This window comes from Trachemys scripta, chromosome 9 (genome assembly GCF_013100865.1).
Source record: "Trachemys scripta elegans isolate TJP31775 chromosome 9, CAS_Tse_1.0, whole genome shotgun sequence".
Lineage (NCBI taxonomy): Eukaryota > Metazoa > Chordata > Testudines > Emydidae > Trachemys > Trachemys scripta.
This window is the reverse complement of record NC_048306.1, coordinates 17481221-17500450: the sequence shown is the minus strand read 5'-3', so window position 1 is coordinate 17500450 and position 19230 is coordinate 17481221. Positions and strand designations below refer to the sequence as shown.

The 19230-nt window shown below is 42.4% G+C and overlaps 1 protein-coding gene across 4 annotated transcripts in view; it reads left to right on the top strand.

The window, feature by feature from the left end:
* COL4A6 (collagen type IV alpha 6 chain) overlaps positions 1 to 19230 on the top strand; it is a 195552-nt gene that overhangs the window by 71118 nt on the left and 105204 nt on the right. For all 4 annotated transcript variants that reach the window (XM_034780561.1, XM_034780562.1, XM_034780563.1 and 1 more), the window contains exon 4: positions 4268 to 4351. In XM_034780561.1, coding sequence (XP_034636452.1) covers positions 4268 to 4351 — 84 coding nt within the window. The remainder of the gene's footprint in view (positions 1 to 4267; positions 4352 to 19230) is intronic.

Genomic DNA, 19230 nt, shown 5'->3' with positions numbered 1-19230 from the left:
ATAATGGTGTATATTTTTTTTACAATCCCTTGGTGAGGCTGCACAAGAACGGTGTCTATGGCATGCTTTGTGGCATCCCAGCTGTTATATTCCTTTAATTTCTTTGGACCTGTTCCAGAGCATATTGAAGTCAATGGAAAGATTTCCATTTGGATCAGATTCTTTATAACTAAATCAATTATACATGCACGCTTGATGTATATATACCAAAAACAGGAGGAATGTTATGTTTTTACAGTAGTATTTGTTTTTTGAATGGCTTTTAAAATAATTATTCACTTTCATAGACATATCCTAAATAAACGACATGTTCTTTCTACATTATGGGCCAGATTGTGATTGTGATCTCAGCTACACTGTTGCAAATCTGGAGTAACTCAGCTGGAATCAGTAAAAGAGTTACTGCAGATTTAAATGGGTATAGTGTAAATGAAGTCTGAATCTGGCCCATTTTTAATGTTTATGTTTTATTCTTTATGGAAAAATAAACATTTATACTATTTTTAAAAAAACTAACTGCTTCTGGTCATTGATATTCAAAGAGCTTAACTCAATATTATTATAATCTTCAGTACTTCCCACTATGTTCAGGACCCTTCTTTCTTTAGCCCTTGCATTGTTTCCCTCATAGAAGTCCTTGTCAGTTTCAGACTCTGAAATTTAATATTGCAGAACAGTTGGAAAGATCTTCTCCCTGAATATAAACACACACAGTCACACACACATGGAGCCTGGAGTGCCCATACTTACATATTCAAACTGCCATCTATAAATATTTAAATGAGCCTTATATTTGTACATTAGGGTTTTTTTTCACTTTTAGTGAAAAATGTATGAATGATTTGTTTCAGAAGTGATGGATTCATTCTAAAACGTTAAATACAGACCTTTAACATTATGCACATAAATATTATGTGCATGGCCATTTGCTATTTAAGCAGCCTGGGAGTGTCTGATGTCAGCTACTTCTCCTAAATAAAATACTTGTGACATGTAACACCTGGTCCATAGCCAACTAGTTTTAGTTTGCTTTCTTCCCTTCTTAAATTCTTTCATTCACAAGTGAGTAGAATGACCCCTCCTGCCAGGATAGGAAACTTAGAAATACAGTGCAAACATGCCATTTTACATGAAACACAGACCAATTTTTCAGGTTAATATTTGTATTCAATAAACCTCAATTACAGCTTGATCCAGCTCCCACTGAAGAAAGTGGAAAGATTTCTGTTGACTTCATTGGGAGTTGGATTAGGGCCTTACACAGGTTCATATGCTAAATAAAGTTACTTGGAAAAACACAAAATTAGGAAAGAATAATTGGCCTGCCTAGTCCAGTCGCCTGCAGTTGGGACTAGATAAGAGTCCATGCCTATGATAAAAAAATATTTCTCTTGCATAACTTACACCTGGGAGAAAAACTAAAACATTAAGTAGATGGGACCTCAGGAAGTGCACGCTTGCTCAAAGGGCTATTGGGGCAAAGACTAGCCATGCAAAGGGTGGAACAGAAACTAAACAATCACAAAAACTAAGGCTGAAATAGATGAAAACCTGGATATGTCTGGTTCCTCCATGTCTTTGCACATTATGCAGCTGGGTACACAAGGCTGTTGCTGCCTAATGGGAGTGCATCCCATTGACTTGCAAAGAGATTCTCTCTTTTTCTGCCTTTTCCTGGTTGTTGTAAACTGACCTTTGTTTCCTGATCCCGGTCTCCTGACTGGATCAGGATTCCTCCTGCACTGGCTCTTGTGGCTTGTCAGCTTGTCTGATTTGCTTTACCTTTCTTTTTGCTGCTGGGATCCTATAGGCCTTATGTCCTACTACATTTAGGACATCAGTGGGAAGTGCCAGAACTTTGCAGGAACTGGCCCTAAAACGGAACAGCCTCTTAGAATTGGTGCCACCTACAATTGCATGGACTCAGTAATAACTGATTTGCAGTACAAGGCAACATACCTCCAGGGCAAGAAAACGTGTAGCTGGCTATTACATCTCTTTGGTAATATAGGCTCACTCCACCCTGTGTAAGAAGTAGTTTGCTAAAGTAACTATGCGATCATCAACATTTTAACAATTGAATACAGTTTTATTATTTAAAAATAGTCTTCAGTGAAAAATGCATTACATCACCCTCGTATTGGACTTGATACTGTTGCCCTCTCTGGCAACATTTTGTTTAGAGAAATCCTAATGAGGATTCTCGAAGATGCAGTGAGAAGCTTACTTGTGTAACCTTTTCTCTTCTCCTTCCTTATGCTCCAGATGTTAGGAAAGTTTGAAGGCTTCAGAAATATTTTCCAAGAATGCATTTAGTAGGGAAATGTTTGACTCTAGCCTGGGCTTGTCTTGATACATATCTTGGTCATCTGGGGATGAAGCTGTTATTTCATTCAGCACTTCAAAACCTGGAGACTGCCCTTTGCATCATTCACTTGAGCACATCCATCAGAGAAAGGAAGTTTTTTTTTTAAACAGGGGAAAAAAAAAACCCTTTTCTTTGTGAATGGAATGAATATATTGCTCCTGAAGGTGCTAGATTGAGAGCCATGAAGTGCTCATTTTCTTCCTAGTACTGGGACATCATTGTCAGTGTCATTGCAAACCTCTCTTGCAACGATGCAGCAATGTGCCTCAATCCTGAGCTGGAGGGAGAACCTTCAGGGCAAAAGGGTTGTTGAGTCCCACTAAACTTATTTAGTTAATTCCCAGACAGTGCACACACCCCAAAAACACAAACAAAACACTACATTAAACTAGGTAAGTTGGAAAGTTCACATCAAGAGCCTGGGATAAAAAAAAATTACAAGAATATTGTAGTTATCCCCAAAATAAACAATCCAAATGCATTATGGTTTGGAAGTGCACAGTTAGGGCATCCATATAACCTTAACTCTGCCCTACATTGACCCAAGTCACCCAGTTGTCCTTTCTTTGTTCTTAGGGACACGTTCTGCAAATCTTTACTTATATGATTAATGGTTTTCAGAATCTACACTTGAGATTGTGATGTGTGTGTTGTAGGATTAGGAACTCTAAGAAGGGTTTAAGAATGGACCTCTATCACTCCAGCTATCAGTAGCAGGAATCTATAGCAGGCTTTTTATCCTCTAGATATCCTCTGGACTAGTCACTAGTGGGGCAAATGGCATATTTAACTGTCGTATAACTTATTCTTTGAAAAGTGCATTTCTCCATTGCAGCAAACATAATAGATGAAATTTTAGTGATACATAGTTATTTGGAAATGTAACAAGAAAATTCCAAGTCACCTAATTGGAGGAAGATCTGCTCTTTGGTTGGAGCTGGTATTTAGTCAGCTCTGTCTCTCAATCCAGGACATGTAGTATGCCATTTGATGACCCAGGTTTCAAGTACATTCAAACTGTTACATTTCTTACTCTCCTCCTTACACTATTATGTCTGTTGTGTACTAAAGGTTTTTTTCCCTTTCTATTAAAAATGTAAGTTTCTCTTGTGCTTAGCTCATAGACTGAGACTAGTTACAAATAGAGATGGGCATGAGCCACAAAGGTCAGATCTGGGTCTAAACCAGTGGTCCCCAAACTGTGGGGTGTGCCCCCCTAAGGGGGTGCAAAGGAATGTCTGGGGGGCATGGCAGGGCCCCCCAGCCCTGCTCTGTCCCCAATCCCGTTCTGCCGCCAGCTGCAGCTGTGGCCTTGCCCCAAGCCCCTGCTTTCGGCTTCTGGACCCCACTCTTGGCTGCTGGCTCCGGTCCTCAGCCCAGCCGCAACTCCACTCCCAGCCCAGGGGGCGCGGCCACATTCTGCTACTGGTAAGGGGGTGTGCAAAAGGAAAAATTGGGGGATGGCTGGTCTAAACTGTCTCAAGGTCTGTGGGATTTGGATGCGGGAGGTTGGTTCAGCTACAGCTCTAGTTCCAAAGAATGATCCTAAACTAGTAGGGTGTTTATTATCCCAAGCCACTCAACTCCAGTGAAACTCGGTAGGCCTAGAGAGCTCTCAGCACCTTGCATGATCATGCCCAGCTTATAAATCTGTCTTTCCTCTAGCAGTTTTAAAGACATTGTCTCATGTTGAGATGATCAGTGATTCTGAAAATGAGCCAGTTGCTTAAAAGGTACAAGTTAGTTAGCCTGTCTAGTTAATGTCAAACAAATCCGCATGACTAATGTAGATCATCGAAATGAAATGAACCAGCTCTTAATTACAGCATTTTGACTGAGAAGGATCTCAGATGCCCAGAAGGGTCTGGTTACTCAGTTTTTCCTCTTTTTCTTTTACAGGGTGGGAAGAAATCCTATAACGGACCATGTGGGGGTCGAGATTGCAGCGCGGGCTGCAAATGTTTTCCAGAGAAAGGTGCTCGGGTATGTTGGCTCTTTTGCTAGCTGAAGAAAAACAGTCCTTGTGTCTCTTATCTCCTCTTTTAAAAAAACAAAGTTAATATGCTTAAGCCTCCATCTAATGACTTCATGAGACAAGAGAAGTGATGAAGACCAGCTGCATCCAAACTGGCCCTGGCCAGGTTTTTGAAAACTATTATAAAAGTTGATGTTCACTAGCTGTGCAACAAGGCTTTAATGGAACCAGTAATTTCATTATGTGATCTAAGGGCTGTTTTGAAAAGTCCAGTAGCTTTTACATACATAAGCTAGAAGGACAATTACAAAATATTAAATAATCAAATTGATGTTGGCTTCCATAACAAACTTTTCCAGTATATACTGCAAATGCTTCTACAGGGTTGCTGATGACAGATTTGGTTTTGGTCTCTGCTTGAACAATTTTATTGTGGGGTGGGAGTAATACTGAATGTATTTTAGCATTTTTCTTTCGCATGGGCTCTTGAAAATATATATGTGTGTGTGTGTGTGTGTGTGTGTGTGTGTGTGTATATATATATATATATATATATATATTGGTTTAAATTTAGTCCCCTCTGAGTTTTGGGTAGGGTTGCCAGATGTCCGGTTTTCGACAGGAATGCCCAGTCAAAGAGGGACCCTGGTGGATCCGGTCAGCAGTGCTGACCGGGCTATTAAAAGTTCGGTCAGGGGCACAGCGGGGCTAAGGTAGGCTCCTTGACTGCCTTGGCTCCGCACGGCTCCTGGAAGCAGCGGCATGTCACCCCTCTTGCTCCTACACATAAGGGCAGCCAGGGGGCTCCGCGCACTGCCCTCACCACAAGTGCCGGATCTGCAGCTCCCATTGGCTGGGATCCACGGCCAATGGGAAATGCAGGGGTGGCACAGGGCAGCGGACAGGGCAGCACGCAGAGCCACATGGTCGTGCCTCCGCATAGGAACCGGAGGGGGGACATTCAACTGCTTCCAGGAGCTGCCGCCCAGAGCCTGCATCCCTCCCGTGCCCCAACCCACTGCCCCAGCCCCGATCCCCCTCCCGCCCTCTGAACCCCTTGGTTCCAGCCCAGAGCCTCCTCCTACACCCCAAACCCCTCATCCCCACCCCAGAGTCCGCAACTCCAGCCAGAGCCCTCACGCCCCCTGTGCCTCAACTCCTTGCTCCAGCCCTGATCCGCCTCCCACCCTCCGAACCCTTGGTCCCAGCCCAGATCCCCCTCCTACACACCAAACCCCTCATCCCCAGCCCCACCCCAGAATCTGCACCCCCAGCAGAGCCCTCACACACACCCCACACCCCTGCCCTAGCCCGGAGCCCCCTCTCGCACACCGAATGTCCCAGCCTGGAGCTCCCTCCTGTACCCCAAACCCCTCATCCCTGGCCCCACTCCAGAGCCCACACCCCCACCCCCTCCCATATCCCAACCCACTGCCTCAGCCCAGAGCCCAATTCCGCACCCTGAACTCCTTATTTCTGGGCCCATCTTGGAGCCTGCACCCCCAGCCAGAGTTCTCACCCCCTCCTGGACCCCAAACCCCTGCCCCAGCCTGGTGAAAATGAGCAAGTGGGTGAGGGTGGGAGAGCGAGCGACAAGGAGGGGGGATGGAGTGAGCAGGAGCGGGGACTCGGAGAAGGGGTGGGGCAGAGGTGGGGCTTCAGAGGAGGGGAAGGACAGGGGGCGAGACAAGGGTATTCGGTTTTGTGCAAGTAGAACCCCAAATCTCAAAGCAACACTAATACAGAACTGCCAAATTTCTCCTGGTTTTGTGTTGGCTGTTTGTATGGGAGAAAGCTATAAGCTTGGTCTGAATCTGGTTGGTTGTTTTGTGACTTGGGATGAGGGGCAGCTGGTTGGCTTCACCTTTTATTCAATTATAATTTTAATTTTTGCCCGGGCACTCCTTTTCTTGGCATATGTGCTCTTTTGCATTATATTCAGGAGAAGTCAAAATAAATGAAAACATGACACATTTTAGTGCAGGTAATGGAATCAGGAGAGAGTTCTGCTGGTGTGTATTTAGGGAATTAATCTGGAAGATCTCACTATCTCTGGAAGTATCACTGAATATCTACATTACTTCCTCGTTATCAGTAATCAAGCAAATTATTCTTGCTGAAAGAACATGTTACTTTCCCCCACCTGCACCACCATATGACAGATGTTTACAACATCATGCAGAAAAAGTCCAGTCATGTTCCTGATTTTTCCCAACCGATTTGTTTTATGGATATCATTTCATTACAAAATTTGCAGAAAGAACAGTAAAGTTCAGTTCTCCAAATTCCTAGCTGGATTTTTTTCTAATAAAAATATATTTACTTGACAGGTATACAGTATAGTCTGCACTGAGTGTAATCACTTTCTGATGTGCATCTCCCAAAGAGAATAACAGAAGCTACAATCTACAAAAGCTCTGTGGCCTGTGTCTCCTTCCTTTTATATTTTTGAAGCAAGTCCTTGAACAGTAATGTGTATTTTACAGCTAACATCTGCCTCCTTGGAAGTGCAATAATAAATTAAATCACTAGCAGCTGTAGAAAGAGTTTTTAATACTAGCAAGTTAGAGATGAGTTATTTCACTATGGAAAAAAATCACCTTTCAGAAAAAAAATCTCAGCATCATTAGCAATCCTGATTTATTCCATGTGCTTAACTGTGTCAACTGTGCATGGTAGGGAAATTCAGGACATCACTCGCCTGTTAACTTAATGAGTCTGAATCTGTTTCTTAGCCTCAATTCAGGAACACATCCTTATTCAAGATTAAATTTAAGCACATGCTTAAGATGGATTTATGCATGTGCTTAAGTATATCCTGAGTTCTTGAACATTTCACTGTTACTTCATGTGCTATGAGTGTTTATTATTCAGAACTTCATGTGGAGGGTGGGAAATATTTTTTAAAGGCTAGAGCAGGAGGCTGGTTTTATTTCCACTTTGCCACTGACTCACTGTGTAGCCTTGAACAAGTCATTCATGATACGATCTCTGCCACTGATTGCAGTGTGTGCAGCAGGTGGTCAGCACCTTTGCAAAACACAGCACTCACCTTTGTGTTTCTCACTACACTGCACCCCAGTAAACGGAGTATAAAAAGAGATCAATGAGCGTTCCAAGCATTTAGTTATTTGAGGTCACCAAAGTGGATGAAAGTCCTTGAGAACCCTGAAGAATTTTTAGTTATTAAAGTACGTCTTTTGCATTATCTATTGTGAACAACAAATAGAACACAAAGCCTAAGAAATAAGCCATTTTCCTGGCCCTTGTTGCTTGTGATGCTGTAGTACATAAAGCAAGTGTAAGCCTTGTTGGACTGTGCTTGTTTCAGTGTAAAGCCTACCTTCTGGAACAGTTGCCTTCTCTTGCAGTTTGTCCATATAGCATGTGTTTAAAGCCAGTGCTCAATATTGCATGAAATGAGAGGATGGGAATAAAGAGAGTGTAGCCTTCTACATAGACCAAAGCAGATGATACAAGAGAAAGAACAAACTAGCGTCCTTCAAATGTCCAATAGGAATTATAGTTCTTTCTTTAATTCAGTGATCCTGAAAAGTGCTGAGTGCTTCCTCCAAGGTACTTAGGGAGCTCAACTCCTATAGAGATGAGTGAGAGTTAAGCACACTCAGCACCTTGCATGAGCAGATCCTGACAGCGAGGCACAAGCCTGACTTGCTCCTTGAATTGAATATCCCATAAATTGCTCTAACCCTTGGGCAGTGTGGAGCATCCTCCAACTGCCTCTTTACATTCTCACGGTTCAGCTTGATGTTTGAACTGGCTGCCACATTGTCAACCTTGCCATTCGAGCTCCTGGTGTCTCTCTTGTTAAGATGTCACAAAGATTTTACACTGTTTTCGCTGCTGACCTGAGAACTCATTTGGCTTTTTAACATTTCCAACATGCCCAAATCCCACTGACTTTCAATAATGTAGGCTCCTAAGTCACTTAGGCATTTTGAAAATGTTAACTCTATGCTCTTATTTTTGCTAGAGAATATTATACTTGTTCTCTCAGATTTGAGAGCATCAGACATCCGTAGCTTTAAGGGGGCAGCTATGGAGATGGGTTTTGTAGAGATCAGCTATCTGACATGTTCAGAAACTAATCCAGATTTTTTAGAAGGCAATGCAGTGCAATATTTGTCTAGTGCCCACCTGGAGTATTCCAGTAACCAGGTGATATAAGTGCAAAACCACATCTGTATCTGCAGCTGTCCCTATGCTTTGCATTCACTCTGGGAAGTGCTGGTGACTGGCTGGTTGATTGGGGACAGTTTTCCCTTTTTTACATTATTCACTGAAGTTTAATTCAGACCCTGTTAACTTTTAAACCTAGAGGATGAGAGATCAGTTGTGGAAGAGCCCTTGATCTCTGTCATTGATTCAAATCCAGCTCTGGTAGATATTGAGCTGATTAAATTGAAGTCAGTGGCGAAACTCCCATTGAGTTTGCGGATTGAGGTTTCCACCCTGGAAATTGTTATATCTGCCGAATGTTGAGTGAGTGGAGCTCAATTCATTCTGCACAAGCCCAATGTCTGGTGGAGAGATGTCATCTTCACTAAAGCCAATGTCCCAACTGGCAGCCTTGCTAGCCTTTCAGATAAAGAGGCGAAGAATAGAATGAACAGAGAGAAAGAGGCTAGACTACAATTGTCTTTTGCTTTTCACACACACCACTGCCCAGTCTTTAGAGATGGTCCCTTTTTTAAAGTATAGTTGTGGTGCATTGTGAGACAGTGTGGGAGAAGCTTGCCAAGTCATTGTCCCTTGCTGGACCTGGTACTGATGTAACACATCATGTGGCAATTATGCGTAGATGTTCAAACAACAAAGGCAGCTCTATAGATTAACCTCATTCTGCCAGTTATAAACCTAGAGAGACAAGGTGGGTGAGGGTAATAGCTTTTATTGGACCAACTTCTGTTGGTGAAAGAGACAAGCTTATGAGCCACACAGAGCTCTTCTTCAGGTCTGGGAAAGGAACTCCCAATGTTTCAGCAAAATGCAAAGTGGAACAGATTGTTTAGCATAAGTAATTAGCACAGATTGTAAGGGACAATTCTGCTATAAATCTAAGAATTTCTCTGAGTTTGTTCTTGTTCCTCTAGGCAATATTGATTTTAAAATCAAAACACATCAGCTCAGCTCATTTTGCTTAGTTACTCCTGGTTAATAAATGATAAATTAAGATTTGTGCAAGAGATTTAACATTAAACATAAATAACAGCATAAAAGTAACCCACTGTTCAGTATTCATTACATTTCCTCTCTCTGGTCAATCCACAGAGAATGTGACAGCTGCCAATTAGGGAACCTGGCTCTTTAGGTAAAGCTGTCTAGCTTCAAGGTCTGGAGTTCAATCCCTGATGTCAGCTAAGATGGCAACTATCAAATAAATACAGACAGACTCAGTTTTTAAAAGGAGGCTTGTGACATTGGTCAGGGTAAGGTCCATGTACAAATGTGCGCCTGTATTTCCATGCCAGCTGGTATTAGTGCAGTTTGCAGTAATTACACACAGTCACAGTACTGGTGTGTGATCTGACTTGCACAATTAGGTAACCAGCACCCCTTGCATTTTTATAGCAATCCGCCTTTAAAAATATGTTCTGGAATGTCAACTAATGAAACAAAACTCTCTAGCCCTTATGAAATTGAATGGAAATGTAACAGAAAAGGGGAAGTGAATGAAAATCCTGATGCCTAGAAAAAATAAGGATAACTAGCCAAACCCTACAAACAGGGAAATATAATTTATGAAGAAAAGGGTACCAAGAAAATCTGACTTTGACTAGATCAATTTTAAAATTAACAGATTGAAAGAGATTAAAATAAATTTTCATATTTAGGTAAATGAAAAGACAGTAGTTCTAATACATGTTCTCCATTATGTTGGTGAGTGATCTGCAGCTAAAACATTATCAGCACTTAACAAACACTGTCAGCAGAAGTTACTATGTTAAAATAACATTTTTCATCCTCCCCCTCCCCCCACCCCGTTCAGTGTTTGATCCAGAGCTTAGGGCAAGGTTAGCTTTTGAGCTTTTGAAAAGTTTGTTCCACATTGATGGCCTTATTGCCAAGAAATGCATCCCATGTGAGTTGGTGGAAATGGGGGAAGATTTTTCCTGACTACAGTGTTTCAAAGCTGGAAGCATTGAGCAGTAGAAGGCCTGCACCATTTCATCTCTACAGTTCGTTTTGCATCTGTGTATGGTGGTGTTGGCTTTCATATTTTTATACTTTGTCATCTAGTTTTAAACACTTGCAAAGATAAACTAGCAGCCAAATTATTTATGGTGTGTGCACCATCTCCTGACGCCTGCTCACTTACCTTGGAAGTTTATAACAATAATACAGCTTTCTCTAAATATCGCTTGATGTATTCTGTTGCCTTCCCACTGATATTGGTCCTCTGTCTCTGCTTGAAAGACTCAGGTTTTTGGAAAGGAAAGAACTTGAAAAGACACCCAAAGCTCCCGAAGTTAATACAGTGATGGTATATTTAATGTAGGTTTTAAGTCCAAGATTTACTGAAAGAGCTACACTTTAGTTCATGGTGTTACTAATTATTTTAATTATTCCTGTGATTTGTAGTCATGTCAATAAATGTATCTGTTGCAAATCATGTGCTCTGTAAAGCTCTTCTGCCTGATTAAATGCAAGCCCATTAAGATAAGATGAAGTTATTTATCTAACTGCCCTGTCAATTATGAAACCATTAATATGTAAAGACTCTCATTCTTCTGACTCAAATACATTTGCCAGCATCTATCACACAGAGATATCTGAGATTCCACAACTTCACCCTAAACTGAGAATAACCATGGTAAATACATGGGCAATGGACATTAGTGATGGGCAATGAATTAAGAGGTAGATACATCTCCAAGGAATCTGGTCTGAACGCAGTAACTGGAAGCCACGTTTTGGGAAGATGTAACCTAACTGCTATTTACCAAGGGTTAAGATCATGTTGGCAACAAAAATCTTGTGCTTACCTTTAGATTGTGATTAGCATCCCCAACTCACTAGAGGCACAAAGGAGCATCCCTTGGGATAGTTGGTTGAAATCTGATTGACAAATGTCATGGTGTTATTTCCCCCCCAAATTAATTATTAAATTTAAACATTTTAAAGTCTGATTTCTTTTGGTTTGTTTATAAATGTGCTGAGACAGCAGAGCTTTTTCTGAGTTTTGCCTCGGATGGCTAGATAATGTTACCTCAGTACTTGCAATCTTTACAGTAGCATTTGCAGTTCTCAAAGGATTCCCTATGTTTCGTGTAGGGCGTCCCCAGAGAATTGTAAATACTTAAAAGATTTTAGCGCAACAACCCTAGAAAGGAAGTAGCCATGTTATCTCACATACATTGGTGTATAAACCTAGAACAAATGTTGACTTTTTAGTGGTGACTACTCATTATTAGATCGAGCTTGATAATGAGAGGCACTGCACAGCAGCAGATTACACGGATTTCATAATACAGATCCTTGGAATAAGTCCTCTAGTTAATATGAGTTCAGGGAGGAGCAAGGATACATTGAAAATGAAATGCCTCTTGCTTCTAGATAGAATGCCCAAGAAGAACAAAAGTGGAAATAACCTGAGACTTCCTGCTTCCTAACATCTTTTCCTCCCACTTGCCCACCCCTTCTCAGCAAGTTTCTTTCCCTTACAATACAAGTCAGGCTTCCCCATCACCAAAAACCCAACAATCTGACTCCAGCTCCTCTCTCTAAGTATTGCTCAATGTACCTTCTCCATTTCATCTCTAAGCTTCTACAACCACTGTCTTAAGTTCCTCTCTCCAGTTCCATCCTAGGCCCTCTTAAGTCTGGCTTCCCCCCTTGACTCCGCTGAAACTGCTCTAACCAAAGTCTCTAATCACTTGTTGGCCAAACCTCAGGGCCAACTTTCTCTGTGAGATCTCAGTGGCTTTTGATATTCAATGTGCCAGCCTCTCCCTTTCCCTCCTTCGTTTTTTTCAACTCTGTTCTCTCCTGACTCTTCTCCCACTTCCCTAATCATTTGTTCAGTCTCATTATCATGAGGAGTTCTCCTCTTTTCTCCCAATTTTGGTAGGCGTCACAAAAGTTTCTGTTCTATTCTCTCTCTACAACTTTTCTCTAGGAGATCTTACACACTTACATGACTTCAGCTACGATCTTGCTGCTGACTCACACATTTGATCTCTGACCGGTCTCTCTCCCTCTACCCTCGAATCTCAGCATCTCTCTTGGACTTTTCCTTATGGATGTCTCACTCATTGAACATGCCAGAACTGAACTCCCTTGCTTTCACCATGTCCTCTATTCCGTGAATTTTTGGCAGCAACACTTTTCTTCCAGGCACTCACCCAGGCCATATAGTTGTTATTTTTGACTCAGCTCTCTCTCTAGCCCCACACATCCAGGGTTGTATTGAAGGACTGTCATTTCGCCAAGAACCAGCCTTTTCTCTGTCTAGCTAAAATTTTTGCCTAGATCCCTTTCACCTCTTTCTTGACTACTTCAACCTGCTCCTCTTTGGCCTTTCTGACCCCATCCCATTCCCCTCTAGTCCATTCTAAGATCATTTTCTTGGCTATTATTCTGATCATATCACCTCTTTGAGTCCCTTCACTAGCTCCTCTGGTCCTCTGTGTATCAAATACAAGCTTCTAGTGCTTACCGTTTAGCTCCTCACTACATATCTGCTCCTATATCATTTCCCACCACCACTCTATTCCACCAGTGATGTCTAACTTTATCACCCATTTTGCCTATGCACAAGAGGCAGCTTTCTTCCTTGCTTGCTCTTGCACATATGACACCTTCCCTGAACTAATCCACAAAGCAACCATCCTCTCCACCTTCAGATTCCCCCTGAAGATCTACTTCTACAGTGATGCCAACAGCAATTGCCAACTCATAATGACGAGGTGGGTGGTCAGCAGGGATTCCTAACATTGCTAATGTCTCTTAAAAAAAAAAAGAGAGAGAGAGAGAGAGAGGCCACAAACTTGAAAATTGTGCATGTATCTAACCCATGTAACCACCAATCACCTTGGCCTCCCTTCCTCACCCTGCTTGTTACACCAGCTGATTGTCTTGTCTGAAGTTAAACTGTAAGCAGGGACTCTCTCTTGCACTGTACAGCGCCTAGCATGATGGGGCCTCAATCTGATATGGGCCTCTGAGTGCTACTGCAGAGAAAAGAATCATCAGAACCCAGTCCATTCCCCTCCAAACGCAGTCATAGTAGCTATAACAATTCTTTTAAGCTGTCTTGGTGTGTTGAGTAGTTTTGATAGTAATGCAGCACTTTCCACATTAATAAATATTGCGTTAATAAATATTGGCCTGTGATTGTAAGTGATGCTTGTATTGTAAGTGATGCTTGATCAGTGTCTCCTCTGGGAAGACATTACAATTATAATGCCACCATTTTATTTGGGAAGAGGATTATCTTCAAAGTTTAAAAAATGTTGACCATCTGTTCACTGTTATTGAAAATGGTTTTGGCAATATTTCGAGTGAAAATGAGGTAATAGTAAATCAAACAAACTATGTGCCTATGTTGTTTTATTAACAACCGCCAAGACTTAATTTTTATTATTTCCAAAAATGTTGACTTCTGCCAAATGTGGCATTAAGCAATTAGTGTACATTTCCTGTTCTCCCCTCCTTGACCCAACCTCAATTAAATACATTGAGTCCTGGCCTTTCACCAGAACTGAAGTATATGTTAACTAAACAACATTCAGTTTGCAGTAGGTATCCACATAATATATGATGGTATCAAAACTGAACCAGGGCAATCATACAAGTATGACATCAGCTGTCTAAACCTTGAATACATTTGTCAAGACTTCTCAAGGGACAGGCATTCATCTTACCTTGCTTAGACATCTTGGAAGTTGGTAATAGTGACTAAACTATTTTGAAGAGGCCCGTGAAGAGGTCTTTTGTTACTGTTTCTGGCTGTGTTTGCGACTTGTCTGAAATAAAATGTGGGGCATGTTGTGTATAAAATGAGGCCTCATCTACACTACAAAACATATTGAATTAGGAAACCGTTTAAAAATAAAATGGCATTGGCTGGCATAGTTGTGTCAGCATTGTGGTGGGGGCAACAGCTGCTCAGCTATGTTAATCATACCATTTAAAAAATCTGTCTACTAATGCAGCACTTCACATAGTGGTATGGGGGCCTGAATGAGGATGTTTCATAATGTTTACCTTTGAAATACCCCAGAGCAATGGTTCTCAGACTGTGCTCCACAGAGCACTTCCAGATGGTCTACAGATCCACAGTGATGAAGTATCTGTCAGTCTTCAAGCACTGATGCTTCCTGCTAGATGTAGCATAGTCCAGGACTCTTACAGTTTCCAGAGGCTTTTCTGGCTAGTTAAGCATTTTTAAAGCACCTCTCTCTGCATCCTGCAGGAATGCTTTATGGCTTTTTTGTTGTTGGTTGGTTGGTGAGAGAAGAGATTATAGTCTCACTCCATCTACTGGGTCACCAATGCATCTTTCCTCTCTGGCTTGGTCTGAAAACAGACCCTGGTTGTCTCGAATTTGGGCCCCCCCAAATTGGGGCATCTCAGATTAGTGGGCATTTATGAAAACTGAGGCTTAAAAAACTTGCCCAAGGCCACACAGCAAGTCTGCGGCAGTCAGGAACAGAGTCCAGATCCTTTTACTCTCAGTCTTGTCCTGCAACCACAAGACCATCCTTCTCATCCACAGATGTTTTTTTTTAATGTTTTAAATTACAATACTCTGTATTTTACTGGTGCTGGTACCTTAAGCCACATGCATGGGCAGGTTAACGTAGAAGTTTTTGTTGTTACCTATTATTTCCTGCATACTCCTCCTACTGTAGGTGAAATCTTGGCCTCACTGAAGTCACTAACTCCTATTGTCATTGGAGCAGGTGGGTGGGGTGGGGGGTCAGGATTTAATTTTCTGACTCTGTGCAGACTGGGGATCAGAACCAGACCAGTTGTTCTAGGTTCAGGTCCAATCCCTGCCTCTTTGGAGCCTTGCCAGCAAAAGAGTGGCCCTACACATCCTGTGTTCGGCTCTGTAGCTACAGCACTGTACACATCCCTGATCCTCGGAGAAACAAAATTACCCTCAACTATTTGTTTTGAATACTTCGTCCAGGTGGGCAATAAAAGAATTAAACGGTGTGGTTTCATACTCCCCCCTTTCTTTAAATGTGGGAAAGAAAATCCAAAGATATTGGATGAAGCAGTTGATGCATTATGATGCTTTTGGGTGTTTCTTTCTGACTTTTAATACTATTTACTGCTACTGCAGAAGAACTCGAGCAGTGTTGATATGGCCTTTCAACTTCTAGTTTATCTTTCTCTACTACAGCAGAAGGGGAAGAATCTAACAAGGTCCTAACATTGGGAGAAGAAAGTGAATCAGAGCTCTTGTTGTTCAGCAGCCACCTTATCCAACAGCCAGGGAAATTTCAAAAAAATAAAATTCTGTAGCAAGAAAACTTCTCCCAGAGAAGCTCTCCTTTTCAGATGGATAAAATAAAATCTGTTTGTTAACAGAGTCCAACGCAGATAAGGATAAATAAATGTTTAAGTGCTTCAGTCATCAAGGTCAGCCAAAATAGAGCCCAATGCATTGCAATAGAAGGCCATAATAGACCATTCTGATCACTGAGTCCAACTTTCTGCTTAACACAGGCCATGGAATTTCCCAATGATTCTTGTGCTAAGCCCATAACTGATAAAAGAGAAGTTTGGAGCCTTCTGTGCATTGAGAAACAGCAAGAATACTCTGCTCTTTTCCAGGAAGACGAACAAGGGAGCAGTGTGCTGTTTCGAACCTGGCCAGAGACAATGGTTACACATTTCTTTCCTTCACACATTAATTCTTCACTTCCAATGATTGCCATCAAGGCAAGATAAGAGCTCACCTTCTCAACAATATTTTTTTCTATATCAAAATCCTTTCTTCTTCCAACTCTAAGATGCCGTTCTCTTATTTTTCCCACTTTTGACTACTTGCAATCTTGGACTTCCTGTTTCAATATGTTCCCCTGTGGCTGCATCTCTGTAAAGTTTCTAAAAATGAATAGAGGCCCATGACCAGGTTGCCTCTGCAGTGCCTTTTTGTGGCCCATCAGGACATGACTCATCCAGACACAGGTCTCTACTGGTAGGTCATTGTTTCTTGTGAGGTCCAAACCACTGGTGCTTGACCTTCCACCAAGACACCTACCCATTCTGCGGTGCTGTAGTCCAACAGAAATCAGGAACAGAAAACCACAACTCCAACCAGAGTAATCTGATGAACGTTCAGTGGGACCTTGCCCTTCTATTCAAGGCTTGCCTTCAGAAAGTCTGTGCTTCAGATGGTCTGTTCATCCCGTCTAGTAGGGGCTCATAAGGCTGGCAAACTAACTCAGCCTTTGGGCTGCAATCAAGCTTCTCTCAGGAGAGGCAGAGCTCTGCTGTCTTTCCTGGACAGCCCCAAATTGAGCTAGGTTTCCTCCTTTTCATTACTGTCTTTATGCCTAATATTTGCTATAGGTGTAGCAGGACAGGGCCAACTGGGCCCACGGTTCTCCTTAAATCTCTCGTTGCCAGCGTGCAGCCTATCTGCCCATCACAAGGATAAATTATTATCTCTACTTGCACCATCTGGGGTAATTTTTAAAGATTGTCCTGAGACAGGATGTACAAATGCAGATGATTATGGTAGGCCCTTCCTGCCTTTGTCCTCAAATAGAACAGAGTCTCAGATGCAAGAGACTCCTGGGACCAGCCATTGAGCAAGGCCTAGCAGCAAGGAAACTGGCCAAGAGTCAAGTAGGGAGCCAACCAACAGCCCAGGAAAACAGCAGAGATTGTGTCAACAAGGCAACCTTAATTAAGCAACAGATAGGAAGGATGTTCACCAGTTGACAAGCCTGCATCCAGATGGAGCTTAACAGTGAAGATGGCTAATCGGGCAAATCTCTTGTTTGAAGTGGTAAAAAAGAAGCTGTGGTTCCAGTTAGCTAGACACAAACCTGAATGCTTGGGTCCCCACAGGTTGGTTGTCAGTCTGGCTCTTTCTGAAAAAGAAAGTGCAGTAGCCTGGAGGCAAAGCAGAAATAATCCCCAAATGGAGAACCACAGATTCCAGGGAGACAGGATGGCATCCCGATGTAACAGCGCTTTTCATAATGATTCTGAAGCTGGGACTAGTTCGATATGGTTTCCCAATTTTATTTTAATCTAAAACAAAAAGGGAAATAACATGGGAGCAATTGCAGGTTAAGACTCCTTTTCAGAGGTAATATCACATGTGATTTAAAAAGCAAGGAAATACCCATGCATTCTCCTTTGATTTTTGAAAAAGGTAACTTCAGGAAGATAAATCAGTGAGGAAAGTCTAAGTCTCAAGACTCCAATATGGTTGATTGATATAAAAGGTGTATTTTAGGCATTTGTTTTCATTGCTGATGATTTGCTGAAAGATCATCTGAGTGTACAATCTGATCTCCTTTATATGAATATTCTTTTGCTTATTTTTATCAGATGAGATGGCCAAGGTTTCATTCAGTCTGATCCTGGAGTTGTTGTGATAAAGTGGGACTGTTCTTATTGTTTCCTCTGAATACTGTAGGGGGGCCTCAGTTTTCCCTATGCATTTCTTAAGTCTCTAAGTGGTGGGATAAGGGGGTGTGATTGTTGCAGAGCAAAGGGCCAGTGTGCATCAATGGCCAACACTCCGTCTCCTGGCAACTAATGGCCTGGGCCCTTCCCCCTGCAAGGTGATAGCTAAAGGTGTTGGAGAACAAAGGAATCAGGTGACCTCCTGGCCCGGGAAAGGGACAAAGCAGAGGAGGAGGGGCTGGAAGGGAAGTCAGTTTGGAGGTGGCTGGGGACATGGAGTGAGTGCAGACATGGGTGTCTGGCTCACTGCCCCCCAAAATGGACCTGGCTGAGGGGTCCTGTTCTCTGTACCTACAAGCTCTGTTTTAGACCGTGTTCCTGTCATCTAATAAACCTCTGTTTTACTGGCTGGCTAAGAGTCACATCTGACTGCGAAGTTGGGGTGCAGGACCCTCTGGCTTCCCCAGGACCCCGCCTGTGCGGACTCGCTGTGGGAAGCGCACGGAGGGGCAGAGGATGCTGAATGCTCCAAAGGTCAGACCCAGGAAGGTGGAAGCCATGTGAGCTCCTTGCCCTGAGACAGTATGCTCACAGAGAGGAGACTTCACCAGAGTCCTGGCTGGCTTCGTAGGGAGCAGTTCCAGAGCATCGCCTGGGGACTCCGTGACAGTTGTCCATGCTTATAGTCATAGATGACTTTATGTCCATAGAGATGACACTTCTTTTAGATTTCCTAGGGTCTTCTGGCCACCATGACAACCATTGGCCTGTGCCAGTTGGTTTCTGATTAAGTGTGTATTTGAGAAGACCTTTTGGACCTTGTTCTAAAATTAGCATTATCCATAAGTCTGACTTTCACCGCTGCTGGTTTCTAGCGAGAACTCACTATAACTCCTGGCAAAAGAGTCAGTGGTCCTGTCAGTCGTCCTGAGTTATTGACCCACCATGGATTGTGACGCTATCAAGTTGGTAGCCTACTAGTGGACTATAGTTTTATTCCCCAGTTTGCCACCCACTAACTGGTCATATAGACAAGCCCTTAGTAGGACATTATGACCATCCATTGTTCATGGCCATTGATATGACTCTTAAGCATGTTATCCCCATAAATCAACCTCACAGTTACCTTGATATACTGGTGACGTGAGACAGATAAAACATAGTAGGCAAACGCTAGACACCAGTGGCAGTCATTCCATTCAGAATCTGATCAGTTGTGATACAGAGAGTATTTCAAATTCTATGCCATAGATGTTGTGAAGGT